Source organism: Coturnix japonica, unplaced genomic scaffold (assembly GCF_054131305.1).
Source record: "Coturnix japonica strain WE unplaced genomic scaffold, WE-NBRP24 Scf097, whole genome shotgun sequence".
Classification (NCBI taxonomy): domain Eukaryota; kingdom Metazoa; phylum Chordata; class Aves; order Galliformes; family Phasianidae; genus Coturnix; species Coturnix japonica.
In genome coordinates, this window is record NW_028189000.1 from 256,521 (window position 1) to 273,635 (window position 17,115).

At 52.0% G+C, this 17,115-nt stretch overlaps 2 protein-coding genes across 6 annotated transcripts in view; both read right to left on the bottom strand.

Moving 5' to 3' along the window:
- Window positions 1-8,920, bottom strand: part of UBA1 (ubiquitin like modifier activating enzyme 1) — a 73,355-nt gene extending 64,435 nt beyond the window's left edge. For all 4 annotated transcript variants that reach the window (XM_085534711.1, XM_085534713.1, XM_085534714.1 and 1 more), the window contains exons 1-2: window positions 8,856-8,920; window positions 3,088-3,183 (exon numbers count right to left, since the gene is read on the bottom strand). In XM_085534711.1, the coding sequence (XP_085390837.1) occupies window positions 3,088-3,183 (96 nt within the window). In that variant the 5' untranslated portion in view covers window positions 8,856-8,920. The remainder of the gene's footprint in view (window positions 1-3,087; window positions 3,184-8,855) is intronic.
- A 1,281-nt stretch (window positions 8,921-10,201) lies between these two features.
- LOC146751342 (NADH dehydrogenase [ubiquinone] 1 beta subcomplex subunit 11, mitochondrial-like) lies at window positions 10,202-12,028 on the bottom strand. 2 transcript variants are annotated; one of them, XM_085534724.1, is made up of 3 exons: window positions 11,789-11,962; window positions 10,795-10,925; window positions 10,202-10,402 (listed from the first exon to the last, which is right to left on the bottom strand). In XM_085534724.1, exons 1-3 carry the CDS (start codon window positions 11,933-11,935, stop codon window positions 10,279-10,281), a joined length of 402 nt encoding a protein of 133 aa, XP_085390850.1. In that variant the 5' UTR covers window positions 11,936-11,962; the 3' UTR covers window positions 10,202-10,278. The 2 variants fall into 2 exon arrangements, with proteins under 2 accessions (XP_085390850.1, XP_085390851.1); XM_085534725.1 differs by lacking the exon at window positions 10,795-10,925 and having other exon boundaries at window positions 11,789-12,028.
- Between the last annotated feature and the right edge of the window lie 5,087 nt (window positions 12,029-17,115).

The following is a 17,115-nucleotide window of genomic DNA, read 5'->3' on the forward strand; positions in this document are numbered from 1 at the left end:
GAGCAATGGGGTCAATGGGGACATTGAGGTCAATGGGGTCAATGGGGTCAATGAGAATCAATGGGGTCAATGGGAACATTGGGGTCAATGGGGTCAATAGGGATCAATGGGGGTCAATGGGCATCAATGGGGGTCAATGGGGATCAATGGAGATCAATGGGCATCAATGGGGATCAATGGGCATCAATGGGAATCAATGGGCATCAATGGGGATCAATGGAGATCAATGGGGATCAATGGAGATCAATGGGGGTCAATGGGGGTCAATGGGATCAATGGGGGTCAATGGGGATCAATGGGGATCAATGGAGATCAATGGGGATCAATGGAGATCAATGGGGGTCAATGGGGTCAATGGGGTCAATGGGGACATTGGGGTCAATGGGATCAATAGGGTCAATGGGAATCAATGGGCATCAATGGGGATCAATGGGGTCAATGGGGATCAATGGGGATCAATGGGGATCAATGGAGATCAATGGGGGTCAATGGGGATCAATGGAGATCAATGGGATCAATGGGAATCAATGGAAATCAATGGGAATCAATGGGATCAATGGGGATCAATGGAGATCAATGGGGGTCAATGGGGGTCAATGGGGGTCAATGGGGATCAATGGGTGACAATGGGTGTCAATGGGTGTCAATGGGTGTCAATGGGATCAATGGGGTCAATGGGGACATTGGGGTCAATGGGGGTCAATGAGAGCAATGGGGTCAATGGGGACATTGGGGTCAATGGGGTCAATAGGGATCAATGGGGATCAATGGGGGTCAATGGGGGACAATGGGGGTCAATGGGGTCAATGGGGACATTGGGGTCAATGGCGTCAATGGGGATCAATAGAGATCAATGGGAATCAAAGGGGATCAATGAGAGCAATGGGGTCAATGTGGACATTGGGGTCAATGGGCATCAGTGGGAATCAAAGGGGGTCAATGGGGATCAATGGGGATCAATGGGGATCAATGGGCATCAATGGGGATCAATGGGGATCAATGGGGATCAATGGAGATCAATGGGGATCAATGGGCATCAATGGGGATCAATGGGGATCAATGGGCATCAATGGGGATCAATGGGAATCAATGGGCATCAATGGGGATCAATGGGGATCAATGGGGATCAATGGGAATCAATGGGATCAATGGGGGTCAATGGGGATCAATGGGGATCAATGGAGATCAATGGAGATCAAGGGGGATCAATGGGGATCAATGGGGATCAATGGGCATCAATGTGTGACAATGGGAGACAATAGGGGACAATGGGAGACAATGGGTGACAATGGGTGACAATAGGGGACAATGGGTGTCAATGGGTGTCAATGAGTGACAGTGGGTGACAATGGGTGTCAATGGGGGACAATGGGTGTCAATGGGGGACAATGGGTGTCAATGGGGGACAATGGGGGACAATGGGTGTCAATGGGTGTCAATGGGGGACAATGGGTGACAATAGGGGTCAATGGGTGTCAATGGGTGACAATGGGTGACAATGGGTGACAATGGGTGACAATGGGTGTCAATGGGGGACAATGGGGGACAATGGGTGACAATGGGTGACAATGGGTGACAATGGGAGACAATGGGGGACAATGGGTGACAATGGGGGACAATGGGTGACAACGGGACACAAGGGGGGACAATGGGGGACAATGGGGGACAATGGGTGACAATGGGGGACAATGGGGGACAATGGGGGACAATGGGTGACAATGGGTGTCAATGGGGGACAATGGGTGACAATGGGTGACAATGGGGGTCAATGGGGGACAATGGGGGACAATGGGTGACAATGGGGGACAATGGGGGACAATGGGGGACAATGGGTGACAATGGGTGTCAATGGGGGACAATGGGGGACAATGGGTGACAATGGGGGACAATGGGGGACAATGGGTGACAATGGGTGTCAATGGGGGACAATGGGTGACAATGGGGGACAATGGGGGTCAATGGGGGACAATGGGGGACAATGGGGGACAATGGGGGACAATGGGTGACAATGGGTGTCAATGGGGGACAATGGGGGACAATGGGTGACAATGGGGGACAATGGGGGACAATGGGTGACAATGGGTGACAATGGGGGTCAATGGGGACAATGGGGGACAATGGGTGTCAATGGGGGACAATGGGTGACAGTGGGGGACAATGGGTGTCAATGGGGGACAATGGGTGTCAATGGGTGTCAATGGGGACAATGGGGGACAATGGGTGTCAATGGGTGTCAATGGGGACAATGGGTGACAATGGGGACAATGGGTGTCAATGGGGGACAATGGGGGACAATGGGTGTCAATGGGGGACAATGGGGACAATGGGTGACAATGGGGACAATGGGTGTCAATGGGGGACAATGGGTGACAATGGGGGACAATGGGTGACAATGGGTGTCAATGGGGGACAATGGGGGACAATGGGTGTCAATGGGGACAATGGGTGACAATGGGTGACAATGGGTGACAATGGGTGACAATGGGTGTCAATGGGGGACAGTGGGGGACAATGGGTGACAATGGGTGTCAATGGGTGTCAATGGGGACAATGGGGGACAATGGGTGACAATGGGGGACAATGGGTGTCAATGGGTGACAATAGGTGTCAATGGGTGACAATGGGTGACAATGGGTGTCAATGGGTGACAATGGGTGTCAATGGGGGACAATGGGTGTCAATGGGTGACAATGGGTGTCAATGGGTGACAATGGGTGACAATAGGGGACAATGGGTGTCAATGGGTGACAATGGGTGACAATAGGGGACAATGGGTGACAATGGGTGTCAATGGGGGACAATGGGTGTCAATGGGTGACAATGGGTGTCAATGGGGGACAATGGGAGACAATGGGTGACAATGGGTGTCAATGGGTGACAATGGGTGACAATGGGTGACAATGGGTGACAATGGGGGACAATGGGTATCAATGGGTGACAATGGGGACAATGGGTGACAATGCGAGACAATGGGTGTCAATGGGTGTCAATGGGGGGGGACAATAGCTAACAATAGCTAACAATAGATAACAACAGATAACAATAGCTAACAATAGATAACAATAGATAACAATAGGTCCCACTCACGTTGGCGGGGCTGTCGCTGTTGGGGACGTTGGTGACACTGAGGTTCGGTTCTGACCCGGACACGCGGCGCTTCTTCGACAGCGGGGAGCTGGACATCTACCAATGGGAGACGAGAGGGATGTGGAGACAGCCAATGGGAAACAAGGGTGATTTACAGACAGCCAATGGGAATCAAGGGTGATATGGAGATGGCCAATGGGAATCAAGGGTGGCATAGAGCAACCAATGGGTTCCATTGGGTCCTATTGGGTTCTATTGGGTCCCATTGGGTTCCATTGGGTTCCATTGGGTTCTATTGGGTCCCATTGGGTTCTATTGGGTCCCATTGGGTCCTATTGGGTTCCATTGGGTTCTATTGGGTCCCATTGGGTTCCATTGGGTTCTATTGGGTCCTATTGGGTCCCATTGGGTCCCATTGGGTTCCATTGGGTCCCATTGGGTTCCATTGGGTCCCATTGGGTTCTATTGGGTCCCATTGGGTTCCATTGGGTTCTATTGGGTCCCATTGGGTTCTATTGGGTTCTATTGGGTTCTATTGGGTTCCATTGGGTTCTATTGGGTCCCATTGGATTCCATTGGATCCCACTGGGTTCTATTAGGTCCCATTGGGTTCTATTGGGTTCTATTGGGTTCCATTGGGTCCCATTGGGTCCCATTGGGTGCCATTGGGTTCCATTGGGTGCCATTGGGTTCCATTGGGTCCCATTGGGTTCTATTGGGTCCCATTGGGTTCCATTGGGTCCCATTGGGTCCCATTGGGTTCCATTGGGTCCCATTGGGTTCTATTGGGTTCCATTGGGTTCTATTGGGTCCCATTGGGTTCCATTGGGTCCCATTGGGTTCTATTGGGTCCCATTGGGTTCTACTGGGTTCCATTGGGTCCCCATTGGGTTCTATTGGGTTCTATTGGGTCTCATTGGGTTCTATTGGGTTCCATTGGGTTCTATTGGGTTCCATTGGGTCCTATTGGGTCCCATTGGGTTCTATTGGGTTCTATTGGGTCCCATTGGGTTCCATTGGGTTCTACTGGGTCCCATTGGGTTCCATTGGGTCCCATTGGGTTCTATTGGGTTCTATTGGGTCCCATTGGGTGCCATTGGGTCCCATTGGGTTCCATTGGGTTCCATTGGGTCCCATTGGGTTCTACTGGGTTCCATTGGGTCCCCATTGGGTTCTATTGGGTTCTATTGGGTCTCATTGGGTTCTATTGGGTTCCATTGGGTTCTATTGGGTTCCATTGGGTCCTATTGGGTCCCATTGGGTTCTATTGGTTTCTATTGGGTCCCATTGGGTTCCATTGGGTTCTACTGGGTCCCATTGGGTTCCATTGGGTCCCATTGGGTTCTATTGGGTTCTATTGGGTCCCATTGGGTGCCATTGGGTCCCATTGGGTTCTATTGGGTCCCATTGGGTTCCATTGGGTTCTATTGGGTCCCATTGGGTTCTATTGGGTTCTATTGGGTTCTATTGGGTTCCATTGGGTTCTATTGGGTCCCATTGGATTCCATTGGGTCCCATTGGGTTCTATTAGGTCCCATTGGGTTCTATTGGGTCCCATTGGGTTATATTGGGTTCCATTGGGTTCCATTGGGTCCCATTGGGTGCCATTGGGTTCCATTGGGTGCCATTGGGTTCCATTGGGTCCCATTGGGTTCTATTGGGTCCCATTGGGTTCCATTGGGTCCCATTGGGTCCCATTGGGTTCCATTGGGTCCCATTGGGTTCTATTGGGTTCCATTGGGTTCTATTGGGTCCCATTGGGTTCCATTGGGTCCCATTGGGTTCTATTGGGTCCCATTGGGTTCTACTGGGTTCCATTGGGTCCCCATTGGGTTCTATTGGGTTCTATTGGGTCTCATTGGGTTCTATTGGGTTCCATTGGGTTCTATTGGGTTCCATTGGGTCCTATTGGGTCCCATTGGGTTCTATTGGGTTCTATTGGGTCCCATTGGGTTCCATTGGGTTCTATTGGGTCCCATTGGGTTCCATTGGGTCCCATTGGGTTCTATTGGGTTCTATTGGATCCCATTGGGTTCTATTGGGTTCTATTGGGTCCCATTGGGTTCTATTGGGTCCCATTGGGTTCTATTGGGTTCCATTGGGTCCCATTGGGTTCCATTGGGTTCTATTGGGTTCTATTGGGTCCCATTGGGTTCTATTGGGTTCTATTGGGTCCCATTGGGTTCTATTGGGTCCCATTGGGTTCCATTGGGTCCCATTGGGTTCCATTGGGTTCTATTGGGTCCCATTGGGTTCCATTGGGTCCCATTGGGTTCTATTGGGTTCCATTGGGTTCTATTGGGTCCCATTGGATTCCATTGGGTCCCATTGGGTTCTATTGGGTTCCATTGGGTCCCATTGGGTTCTATTGGGTCCCATTGGATTCCATTGGGTCCCATTGGGTTCTATTGGGTTCCATTGGTTCCCATTGGGTTCTATTGGGTCCCATTGGGTTCCATTGGGTCCCATTGGGTTCCATTGGATCCCATTGTGTCCCATTGGGTTCCATTGGGTTCCATTGGGTGCCACCCCATTAATGAGGTTCCCAATTAACCCCCCCATGCAAATTAATGAGCCCCCCTGCTAACGAAGCGCCCTCGTTAACAGTTCCACGTTAATTACTAACTTCTTAATTACTACTTCCTTCATTAACAAGTTTCATTATTATGCACAGATCTCCCATTAAACCCCATTAATAACATTCCCAATTAACCAGTAGCTCTAATTAACATCATCCCTAATTAAGTCTCCCCCATTAACATAGAATTAAAGCCATCACCCCTCCTCATTAATCACCCCCCCTTCATTAACTAATTACCCCCCCTTCTTTAATCACCCCCCTTTCATTAACCATCCCTTCACTAATTACCCCCCCTTCACTAATTACCCCCTTCATTAACTAATTATCCCCTCAATTAACCCTCATTAACCCCCCCTCATTAACAAACAACCCCCCCACGTCACTAATTACCCACCCTTCATTAACTAATTACCCCCCCTTCACTAATTACCCCCCATTCATTAATCACCCCCCTTCATAAACCTCCCCCCCTTCATTAACTAATTACCCCCCCAATTAACCCTCATTAAGCCCCTCTCATATACAAACAACCCCCCCCACATCACTAATTACCCCCCCTTCATTAACCACCCCCCTTCATTAACTAATTACCCCCCTTCACTAATTACCCCCCTTCATTAATCACCCCCCTTCACTAATTACCCCCTTTAATTAACTAATTACCCCCCCTTCATTAACCACCCCCATTCACTAATTACCCCCCCTCACTAATCACCCCCCCTTCATTAATTACCCCCTCATTAACTAATTAACCCCCCCCATTAACAAACAATCCCCCTCTCATTAACCACCCCCCCCTTCACTAATTACCCCCCCATCACTAATCACCCCCCCTCACTAATTACCCCCCCATTAACTAATTACCCCCCTTAGCTAATCACCCCCCCTCACTAATTACCCCCCCTCATTAACAAACACCCCCCCCCTCATTAATCACCCCCCCTTCACTAATTACCCCCCCTCACTAATTACCCCCCCCTCATTAACAACCCCTCCCTCATTAGTTCCCCCCCCTTCATTAACTAATCACCCCCCCTCACTAATTAACCCCCCTCATTAACAAACAACCCCCCCCTCATTAACCAGCCCCCCTTCACTAATCACCCCCTCTCACTAATTACCCCCCTTAATTAACTAATTACCCCCCCATTAACTAATTACCCCCCCCATTAACTAATTACCCCCCCTTCATTAATCCCCCCCTCATTAATTACCCCCCCTTCACTAATTACCCCCCTCACTAATTACCCCCCCCTCATTAATTAACCCCCCCTTCACTAATTACCCCCTCTTAATTAACTAATTACCCGCCCTCATTAACCACCCCCCTTTACTAATCACCCCCCCTCACTAATTACCCCCCCCTCATTAATTACTCCCCCCCATTAACTAATTACCCCCCCTCACTAATTACCCCCCCTTCATTAACCACCCCCCCTTCATTAACTAATTACCCCCCCTCATTAACAACCCCCCCTCACTAATTACCCCCCCTCATTAACAACCCCCCCATTCACTAATTACCCCCCTCACTAATTACCCCCCCTCATTAATTACTCCCCCCCATTAACTAATTACCCCCCGTAGCTAATTACCCCCCCTCACTAATTACCCCCCCCTCATTAACCACCCCCCCTTAACTAATCACCCCCCCCACTAATTACCCCCCATTAACTAATTACCCCCCTTAGCTAATCACCCCCCCTCACTAATTACCCCCCCTCATTAATCACCCCCCCTTCACTAATTACCCCCCCTCACTAATTACCCCCCCTTCACTAATTAACCCCCCCCATTAACAAAAAACCCCCCCTTACTAATCACCCCCCCTCACTAATTACCCCCCCCATTAACTAATTACCCCCCCTTCATTAACCACCCCCCCTTCATTAACTAATTACCCCCCCTCACTAATTACCCCCCCCTCATTAACAACCACCCCCTCATTAGTTACCCCCCTTCATTAACTAATTACTCCCCTCACTAATTACCCCCCCATTAACTAATCACCCCCCCTCACTAATTACACCCCCTCATTAACAACCCCCCCCTCACTAATTACCCCCCCCATTAACTAATTACCCCCCCCTCATTAATCACTCCCCCCTTCACTAATTACCCCCCCTCATTAACTAATTACCCCCCATAGCTAATTACCCCCCCATTAACTAATTACCCCCCCTTCACTAATTAACCCCCCCTCATTAACAAACAACCCCCCCCCTCATTAACCACCCCCCCTTCACTAATCAACCCCCCTTCACTAATTACCCCCCCTCACTAATTACCCCCCCATTAACTAATTACCCCCCTTAGCTAATTACCCCCCCCATTAACAAACAACCCCCCCCTTCATTAACCACCCCCCTTCACTAATTACCCCCCCTCACTAATCACCCCCCCCATCAACTAATTACACCCCTTCATTAACTAATCACTCCCCCTCACTAATCACCCCTTCTCACTAATTAACCCCCCCTCATTAACAAACAACCCCCCCCCACTAATTACCCCCCTTCATTAACTAATTACCCCCCCTTCACTAATTACCCCCCCTTCACTAATTAACCCCCCCTCATTAACAAACAACCCCCCCTTACTAATCACCCCCCCTCACTAATCACCCCCCCTCACTAATTACCCCCCTCACTAATTACCCCCCCATTAACTAATTACCCCCCCTCACTAATTACTCCCCCCTTAATTAACTAATTACCCCCCCCATTAACCACCCCCCCTTCATTAACTAATTACCCCCCCTCACTAATTACCCCCCCTTCATTAACCACCCCATCCTTCATTAACTAATTACCCCCCCCATTAATTACTCCCCCTTCATTAACTAATTACCCCCCCCTCATTAACAACCCCCCCCTCATTAACAACCTCCCCCTCACTAATTACCCCCCCTCACTAATTACCCCCCCCTCATTAGTTACCCCCCCCTCACTAATTACCCCCCCCATTAACTAATTACCCCCCCTCACTAATTAACCCCCCCTCATTAACAAACAACCCCCCCTCACTAATTCCCCCCTCATTAACAAATCAACCCCCCCTCACTAATTACCCCCATTAACTAATCCCCCCATTCCCCCCCATATCCCCATCTCCCCCTATCGATCCCCCCGTCCCCGTTCGGCTCTTTCCGTCCCTTTTCGGCTCTTTCCGCCCTTTCGGTCCGTACCAATGGCGCTGTCCAGGCCCCGCGCCGGGTCCCGCCCGCAGCTCTCGGCTCCTCCGCGACAAGATGGCGGCGCCGCTCCCCGCCGCTCCCCGCCCCGCTCTCTAAGCCCCGCCCATCCCCTTCCTTCCTATTGGACGCCGCTTCATCCCTCTCCTCCTATTGGATAGACTGAGGAAGTAGGGAGGGACTTCCGCTAGCTTTCTGCTCTCTGATTGGTCCAAAGCTCCCGCCCCGCCCTTCCTCCCTCAGCGGACGGTGCGGGATGGGGGAAGCCACGCCCTTCTTCCTCCTTGCTGACGTCATCACGCACCGACGCAAGGGGCGGGACTGACGTCATCGCGCACAGACGTAAGGGGCGTGGCTTCGTGACACAGCAGCGCGCCTACGGAAGCCGGGAAGGGTCAAAAAGGACGAGGCGCCCGTTGGGCCTTATAGGGCCTTATAGGGTCACATAGGATCCTATAGGGCCCTATAGGGGGCGGGGGTTGTAATGGGGGCGGCTTTTAGGGCTCTATGGGGCCTCACAGCTGCCCTATAGGGACTGAAAGACCCCATAAAGTGGGGCAAAACGGGTCTATATGGGATCCTGGTCTCTATAGGGTCTCTATGGGGTCAATATGGGATCCTGATCTCTATAGGGTCTCTATGGGGTCTCTATGGGGTCAATATGGGATCCTGGGCTCTATAGAGTCTCTATGGGGCCAATATGGGATCCTGGGCTCTATAGGGTCTCTATGGGGCCAATATGGGATCCTGGTCTCTATAGGGTCTCTATGGGGTCAATATGGGATCCTGGTCTCTATAGGGTCTCTATGGGGTCAATATGAGATCCTGATCTCTATAGGGTCTCTATGGGGTCTCTATGGGATCCTGGTCTCTATAGGGTCTCTATGGGGTCAATATGGGATCCTGGTCTCTATTGGGTCTCTATGGGGTCTCTATGGGATCCTGATCTCTATAGGGTCTCTACAGGGTCTCTATGCAGTCAATATGGGATCCTGGTCTCTATAGGGTCTCTATGGGGTCAATATGGGATCCTGATCTCTATAGGGTCTCTATGGGGTCAATATGGGATCCTGGTCTCTATAGGGTCTCTATGGGGTCAATATGGGATCCTGGTCTCTATAGGGTCTCTATGGGGTCAATATGGGATCCTGATCTCTATAGGGTCTCTATGGGGTCAATATGGGATCCTGGTCTCTATAGGGCCGCATTTGGGGTCTCTATAGGGTCTCTATGGGGTCTCTATGGGGTCTCTATGGGATCCTGGGCTCTATAGGGTCTCTATGGGGTCAATATGGGATCCTGGTATCCCCCAAATCAAATCAAACCCCTCCAAAACCCCATAAGTCCAGCAGTTTATTTGGGGTTTCCCCCTATTTATGGGGTTCCTGTTTATAGGGTCAGACCCCCCCCACCCCATTCAATCCTCATGGGGCAGCGTCAGCCTTTTAGGGTCGTAGTAATTGGGGTCAATGAGGGGCAGCCCCCGACGTTCCCGATCCCGAATGAGACGTTCGGCCTCACGGCGCGACCACAGCTGTAACCTATAGGGGAACATATAGGATATATAGGGGGGGACCCTATAAATGGCCCCAAATCTCCTGTATATAACCCTATATAACCCCATATAACCCCATATCCCCCATATAACCCCATATCCCCCCATATAACCCCATATCCCCCCATATTTCCCCCTATACCCCCATATAACCCCATATACCCCCATATCCCCCTATATCCCCCCATAGACCCCATATTCCCCCATATAACCCCATATCCCCCCATATAACCCCATATAACCCCATATAACCCCATATCCCCCCATATAACCCCATATAACCCCATATAACCCCATATAACCCCATATAACCCCATATAACCCCATATAACCCCATATAATCCTATGTAATCCTATATAACCCTATATATTCCATACCCTCCGTCAGGCAGGTAACGCAGGAAGGCCGCTCCCAGCACCAAGGCCAGCGACACCCCGGCCACGAACACGGCGCGAGCGTTGGCCAGGTCGGCAGCGGGATCCGTATAGAAACCGTGGAGATCGGGGTGCTATGGGGAGATATATGGGGTTATATGGGGTTATATGGGGGGATATGGGGGGATATGGGGTTATATGGGGTTATATGGGGTTATATGGGGTTATATGGGGTTATATGGGGTTATATGGGGGGATATGGGGTTATATGGGGGGATATGGGGTTATATGGGGTTATATGGGGTTATATGGGGGGATATGGGGGGATATGGGGTTATATGGGGTTATATGGGGGGAGATATGGGGTTATATGGGGTTATATGGGATTATATGGGGTTATAGGGGGTTATAGGGGGGGATATGGGGGGATATGGGGATATAGGGGTTATAGTGGAGATATAGGGGATACGCTGGGGATATGGGGAGTTAGGGGCCCCGTTAAGCCCCGCCCCCTCATTACCATACCCACTCCCCATCAGCCAATCACAACACAGACCCCTCCAACCCCTCCCATTAAGCCCCGCCCCTCGCTTTGTCCCCGCCCCCTCATTACCATACCCACTCCCCATCAGCCAATCACAACACAGACCCCCCCCGTTAGGCCCCGCCTCCTCTCTCTGGCTCCTCCCCGTCGCTTTGGCCCCGCCCCCTCATTACCATATCCTCTTCCCTCAGCCAATCACATCGCAGCCCATCCCCTCACCAACAAGCCCCGCCCCCTCGCTCTGGCCCCGCCCCCTCATTACCATATCCCCTTCCCTCAGCCAATCACAACACAGACCCCTCCAACCCCTCCCGTTAGGCCCCGCCCCCCCACTCTGGCTCCTCCCCTTCGCTTTGGCCCCGCCCCCTCATTACCATACCCACATCCCCCATCCAATCACATCGCATACCCCCCCGTTAGGCCCCGCCCCTTTTCCCTTTAGGCCCCGCCCACCTTCCGCTGCGCTTCCTCCCACGTTTCCTCCTTCCGGTTTGCTCCGATCACTTCCGGGGTCGTTACGACGGCTCCGGTTCCGGCGCTTCTCCCCCTCGTTCCCATCGTTGTCCTCAACGACCGGATCGCTTTCCACAGCGCCGCCATCTTGAAACCGGAAATCCCTCCCCCTCCACTTCCGGTATTTCCCAGTCGTCATTGCGAGGCTTAGACTCCTCCCCTTCCCTCATTCCGCCAATCAGAGCGAGGCTTTGGAGCGCTCAGCTAATAGAAACGTAGAGCGGGCGCGAAGTCCCGCCCCCTCGTCACTTTAGTCCCGCCTCTCTCTCTGTCGACCAATCAGCGAGCTCCCTCGCGGCGCTCAGCCAATAGCGATCCAGCTTTCCAGCTTTAAGTCCCGCCCCCTCCCCGTTAGGCCCCACCCACTTCTCGCCCCGCCCCTTTTGGTCCCCTCACCCAATCAACGCCTCGCATCTCCTGACTGGCGTCTGAGCCGACCAATAGGAGCTCGGAGGGGGCGGGGAAGAAGGGGCTGAGCGGCCTCAAGGAGGAGCCGCCATTTTGAAGCGGGGAGAAACGGCGGCGGCGGCGGGAAACGGACCGAGGTGGGAAAAGGAACCGGGGTCAATGGGGGGAGCGTGGGAACGGGAACGAGCGAATCTGATTGGCTGGTTCGGGGGGAAGGGGCGGGGTTTAAAGGGGGCTGGGGGAGGCTTTGTATGGTAATGAGGTAGGCGGGGTTAGTATGCTAATGAGATGGGCGTGGCGTCTATGCTAATGAGGTGGGTGTGGTCTGTGTGGAAGCTGGGGTTGTATGCTAATGAGGTGGGCGTGGCTTCTATGCTAATGAGGTCTGTGTGGTCTCTGTTGGAGTGGGCGTGGTTTGTATGCTAATGGAGATGGGCGTGGCTTTTATGCTAATAAGGTGGATATGGTCTGTGTGTTGTGGGATGGGCGTGGTTTGTATGCTAATGAGATGGGCGTGGCATCTATGCTAATGAGGTGGGTGTGGTCTGTATGGTAGCTGGGAGGCTGTGTGCTAATGAGGTGGGCGTGGCTTTTGTATGCTAATATGGTGGGTGCTGTCTGTGTGTTGGTGGTTTTGTATGCTAATGAAGTGGCCGTTGCTTATATGCTAATGAGGTGGGCGTGTGTTCTATTCTAATGAGGTGGGTGTGGTCTGTGTGGTGGTGGGGTGGGCGTGGCTTGTATGCTAATGGGGTGGGCGTGGTTTTATATGCTAATATGGTAGGTGTGGTCTGTATGGTAGTTGGGATGAGGCGTGGTTTGTATGCTAATGAGGTGGGCATGGCGTCTATGCTAATGGGGTGGGTGTGGTCTGTTGTGTGGTGTGGTGGGTGTGGTTTGTATGCTGATGAGGTGGGCGTGGTCCGTATGCAAATAAAGGTGGGCGAAGTCTGTGTGCTAATGAAGGTGGGTGTGGTTTTGTATGGTAATGGGGTGGGCGGTGCTTTGTGGTAATGAGGTGGGCGGGGCTTATAATTGTTGTCTGTATGCTAATGAAGGTGGGCGTGGTTTGCATGGTAATGAGGTGGGCGGGGCTTGATGGAGTGCAGCACGTGGCAGCTCTTGGCCTATGGGGCTCAGCCCAGTCCATCCCAGTTTATCCCAGTCCATCCCAGTTTATCCCAGTCCATCCCAGTTTATCCCAGTCCATCCCAGTTTGATCCCAGTCCATCCCAGTCCCATCCCAGTCCCTCCCATTCCCATCCCATTCCATCCCATTCCATCCCAGTCCATCTCAGTCCATCCCAGTCCATCCCAGTCCATCCCAATCCATCCCAGTTTATCCCAGTGCCACTCTATTGCCTTCCCAGTCCATCCCAGTTCATCCCAGTCCATCCCATCCCAGTCCCATACTGGTCCCATCCCAGTCCATCCCAGTCCATCCCATTTCATCCCAGTCCATCCCAGTCCATCCCAGTCCCATCCCATTCCATCCCATTCCATCCCAGTTTATCCCAGTCCATCCCAGTTCATCCCAGTCCATCCCAGTTTATCCCAGTGCCACTCTATTGCCTTCCCAGTCCTTCCCAGTCCATGCCAGTCCCATACTGGTCCCATCCCAGTTCATCCCATTCCATCCCATTCCATCCCATTCCATCCCATTCCATCCCAGTCCATCCCAGTCCATCCCATTCCATCCCAGTTTATCCCAGTTTATCCCAGTTTATCCCAGTTTATCCCAGTCCCATACTGGTCTCATCCCAGTCCCAATCTCCATCTCACTCTATTTCCTTCCCAGTTCCTCCCAGTCCCCGTGTCACCCGACTGGCAGCGGCGTCAGACATGGAGTATGAACGAAGGTGGGGGGGGGGACCCTAAAATGGGGCAATGGGACCCTAAATATGGGGCTATGGGACCCTAAATATGGGGCTATGGGACCCTAAAATGGGGCTATGGGACCCTAAATATGGGGCTATGGGACCCTAAAATGGGGCTATGGGACCCTAAATATGGGGCTATGGGACCCTAAAATGGGGTTATGGGACCCTAAAATGGGGCTATGGGACCCTAAAATGGGGTTATGGGACCCTAAATATGGGGGGGGGACCCTAAATATGGGGCTATGGGACCCTAAATATGGGGTTATGGGACCCTAAATGGGGCTATGGGACCCTAAATATGGGGTTATGGGACCCTAAATATGGGGTTATGGGACCCTAAATATGGGGCTATGGGACCCTAAATATGGGGCTACGGGACCCTAAATATGGGGTTATGGGACCCTAAAATGGGGCTACGGGACCCTAAATATGGGGTTATGGGACCCTAAATATGGGGCTATGGGACCCTAAATGGGGTTATGGGACCCTAAAATGGGGCTATGGGACCCTAAAATGGGGCTATGGGACCCTAAAATGGGGTGGGGGGACCCTAAATATGGGGCTATGGGACCCTAAATGGGGTTATGGGACCCTAAAATGGGGTTATGGGACCCTAAATATGGGGCTATGGGACCCTAAATATGGGGTTATGGGACCCTAAATATGGGGCTATGGGACCCTAAATATGGGGTTATGGGACCCTAAAATGGGGCTATGGGACCCTAAATATGGGGCTATGGGACCCTAAATATGGGGTTATGGGACCCTAAATGGGGCTATGGGACCCTAAATATGGGGCTATGGGACCCTAAATATGGGGCTATGGGACCCTAAAATGGGGCTATGGGACCCTAAATATGGGGTTATGGGACCCTAAAATGGGGTTATGGGACCCTAAATATGGGGCTATGGGACCCTAAATATGGGGTTATGGGACCCTAAATATGGGGTGGGGGGACCCTAAATATGGGGCTATGGGACCCTAAATATGGGGTTATGGGACCCTAAATATGGGGCTATGGGACCCTAAATATGGGGCTATGGGACCCTAAAATGGGGCTATGGGACCCCAAAATGGGGTTATGGGACCCTAAATATGGGGCTATGGGACCCTAAATATGGGGTTATGGGACCCTAAATATGGGGTGGGGGGACCCTAAATATGGGGCTATGGGACCCTAAAATGGGGCTATGGGACCCTAATATGGGGTTATGGGACCCTAAAATGGGGCTATGGGACCCTAAATATGGGGCTATGGGACCCTAAAATGGGGCTATGGGACCCTAAATATGGGGCTATGGGACCCTAAATATGGGGCTATGGGACCCTAAATATGGGGTTATGGGACCCTAAATATGGGGCTATGGGACCCTAAAATGGGGCTATAGGACCCTAAATATGGGGCTATGGGACCCTAAATGGGGCTATAGGACCCTAAATATGGGGCTATGGGACCCTAAAATGGGGTTATGGGACCCTAAAATGGGGCTATGGGACCCTAAATATGGGGTTATGGGACCCTAAATATGGGGTTATGGGACCCTAAAATGGGGCTATAGGACCCTAAATATGGGGCTATGGGACCCTAAATATGGGGCTATGGGACCCTAAATATGGGGTTATGGGACCCTAAATATGGGGTTATGGGACCCTAAATATGGGGCATGGGACCCTAAATATGGGGTTATGGGACCCTAAATATGGGGTTATGGGACCCTAAATATGGGGCTATGGGACCCTAAAATGGGGCTATAGGACCCTAAATATGGGGTTATGGGACCCTAAAATGGGGCTATGGGACCCTAAATATGGGTTATGGGACCCTAAAATGGGGTTATGGGACCCTAAATATGGGGATATGGGACCCTAAATATGGGGCTATGGGACCCTAAAATGGGGTTATGGGACCCTAAATATGGGGCTATAGGACCCTAAATATGGGGTTATGGGACCCTAAATATGGGGCTATGGGACCCTAAATGGGGTTATGGGACCCTAAATATGGGGTTATGGGACCCTAAATATGGGGCTATGGGACCCTAAATGGGGCTATGGGACCCTAAATATGGGGTTATGGGACCCTAAATATGGGGCTATGGGACCCTAAATGGGGTTATGGGACCCTAAATATGGGGTTATGGGACCCTAAATATGGGGTGGGGGACCCTAAATATGGGGGGAAGACCCTAAATATGGGCTGGGGGTGGGGGGGCAGAAAATGGGGGGGACAACCTTAAAATGGGGGTGGGGGGACCCCTAAAAGTGGGGCTGGGGGACCCTAAAATGGGGGGGGGGGACACAACCCTAAAGGTTGTGGGGGGGGTCCCTATAATGAATGAGAGACCCCATAGATGGGGGGGGGTCCTATAGGGAAAGAGAGACCCCATAGATGAGGGGGGGTCCCTATAATGAATGAGAGACCCCATAGATGGGGGGGGGGTCCTATAGGGAAAGAGAGACCCCATAGATGAGGGGGGGTCCCTATAATGAATGAGAGACCCCATAGATGGGGGGGGGTCCCTGTAGGGAAAGAGAGACCCCATAGTTGGGGGGGGGGTCCCTATAATGAATGAGAGACCCCATAGATGGGGGGGGGGTCCTATAGGGAAAGAGAGACCCCATAGATGGGGGGGGGGGTCCTATAGGGAAAGAGAGACCCCATAGATGGGGGGGGGGTCCTATAGGGAAAGAGAGACCCCATAGTTGGGGGGGGGGTCCCTATAATGAATGAGAGACCCCATAGATGGGGGGGGTCCCTATAGGGAAAGAGAGACCCCATAGATGGGGGGGGGGTCCCTATAATGAATGAGAGACCCCATAGTTGGGGGGGGGGGTCCTATAGGGAAAGAGAGACCCCATAGATGGGGGGGGGTCCCTATAATGAATGAGAGACCCCATAGTTGGGGGGGGTCCCTATAGGGGAAGAGAGACCCCATAGTTGGGGGGGGTCCCTATAGGGGAAGAGAGACCCCATAGAT

Bases quoted from the DNA above. Each gene is read 5' to 3' on its own strand.
- LOC146751342 (XM_085534724.1), bottom strand. From the start codon at position 11,935: ATGGCGGCGCTGTGGAAAGCGATCCGGTCGTTGAGGACAACGATGGGA. The intron at 10,926-11,788 runs GTGGGCGGGGCC...ATCTCCCCATAG, and splicing joins GGGAGGAAGCGCAGCGGAAG to CACCCCGATCTCCACGGTTT. The intron at 10,403-10,794 runs GTATGGAATATA...GTTCCCCTATAG, and splicing joins CGTTACCTGCCTGACGGAGG to GTTACAGCTGTGGTCGCGCC.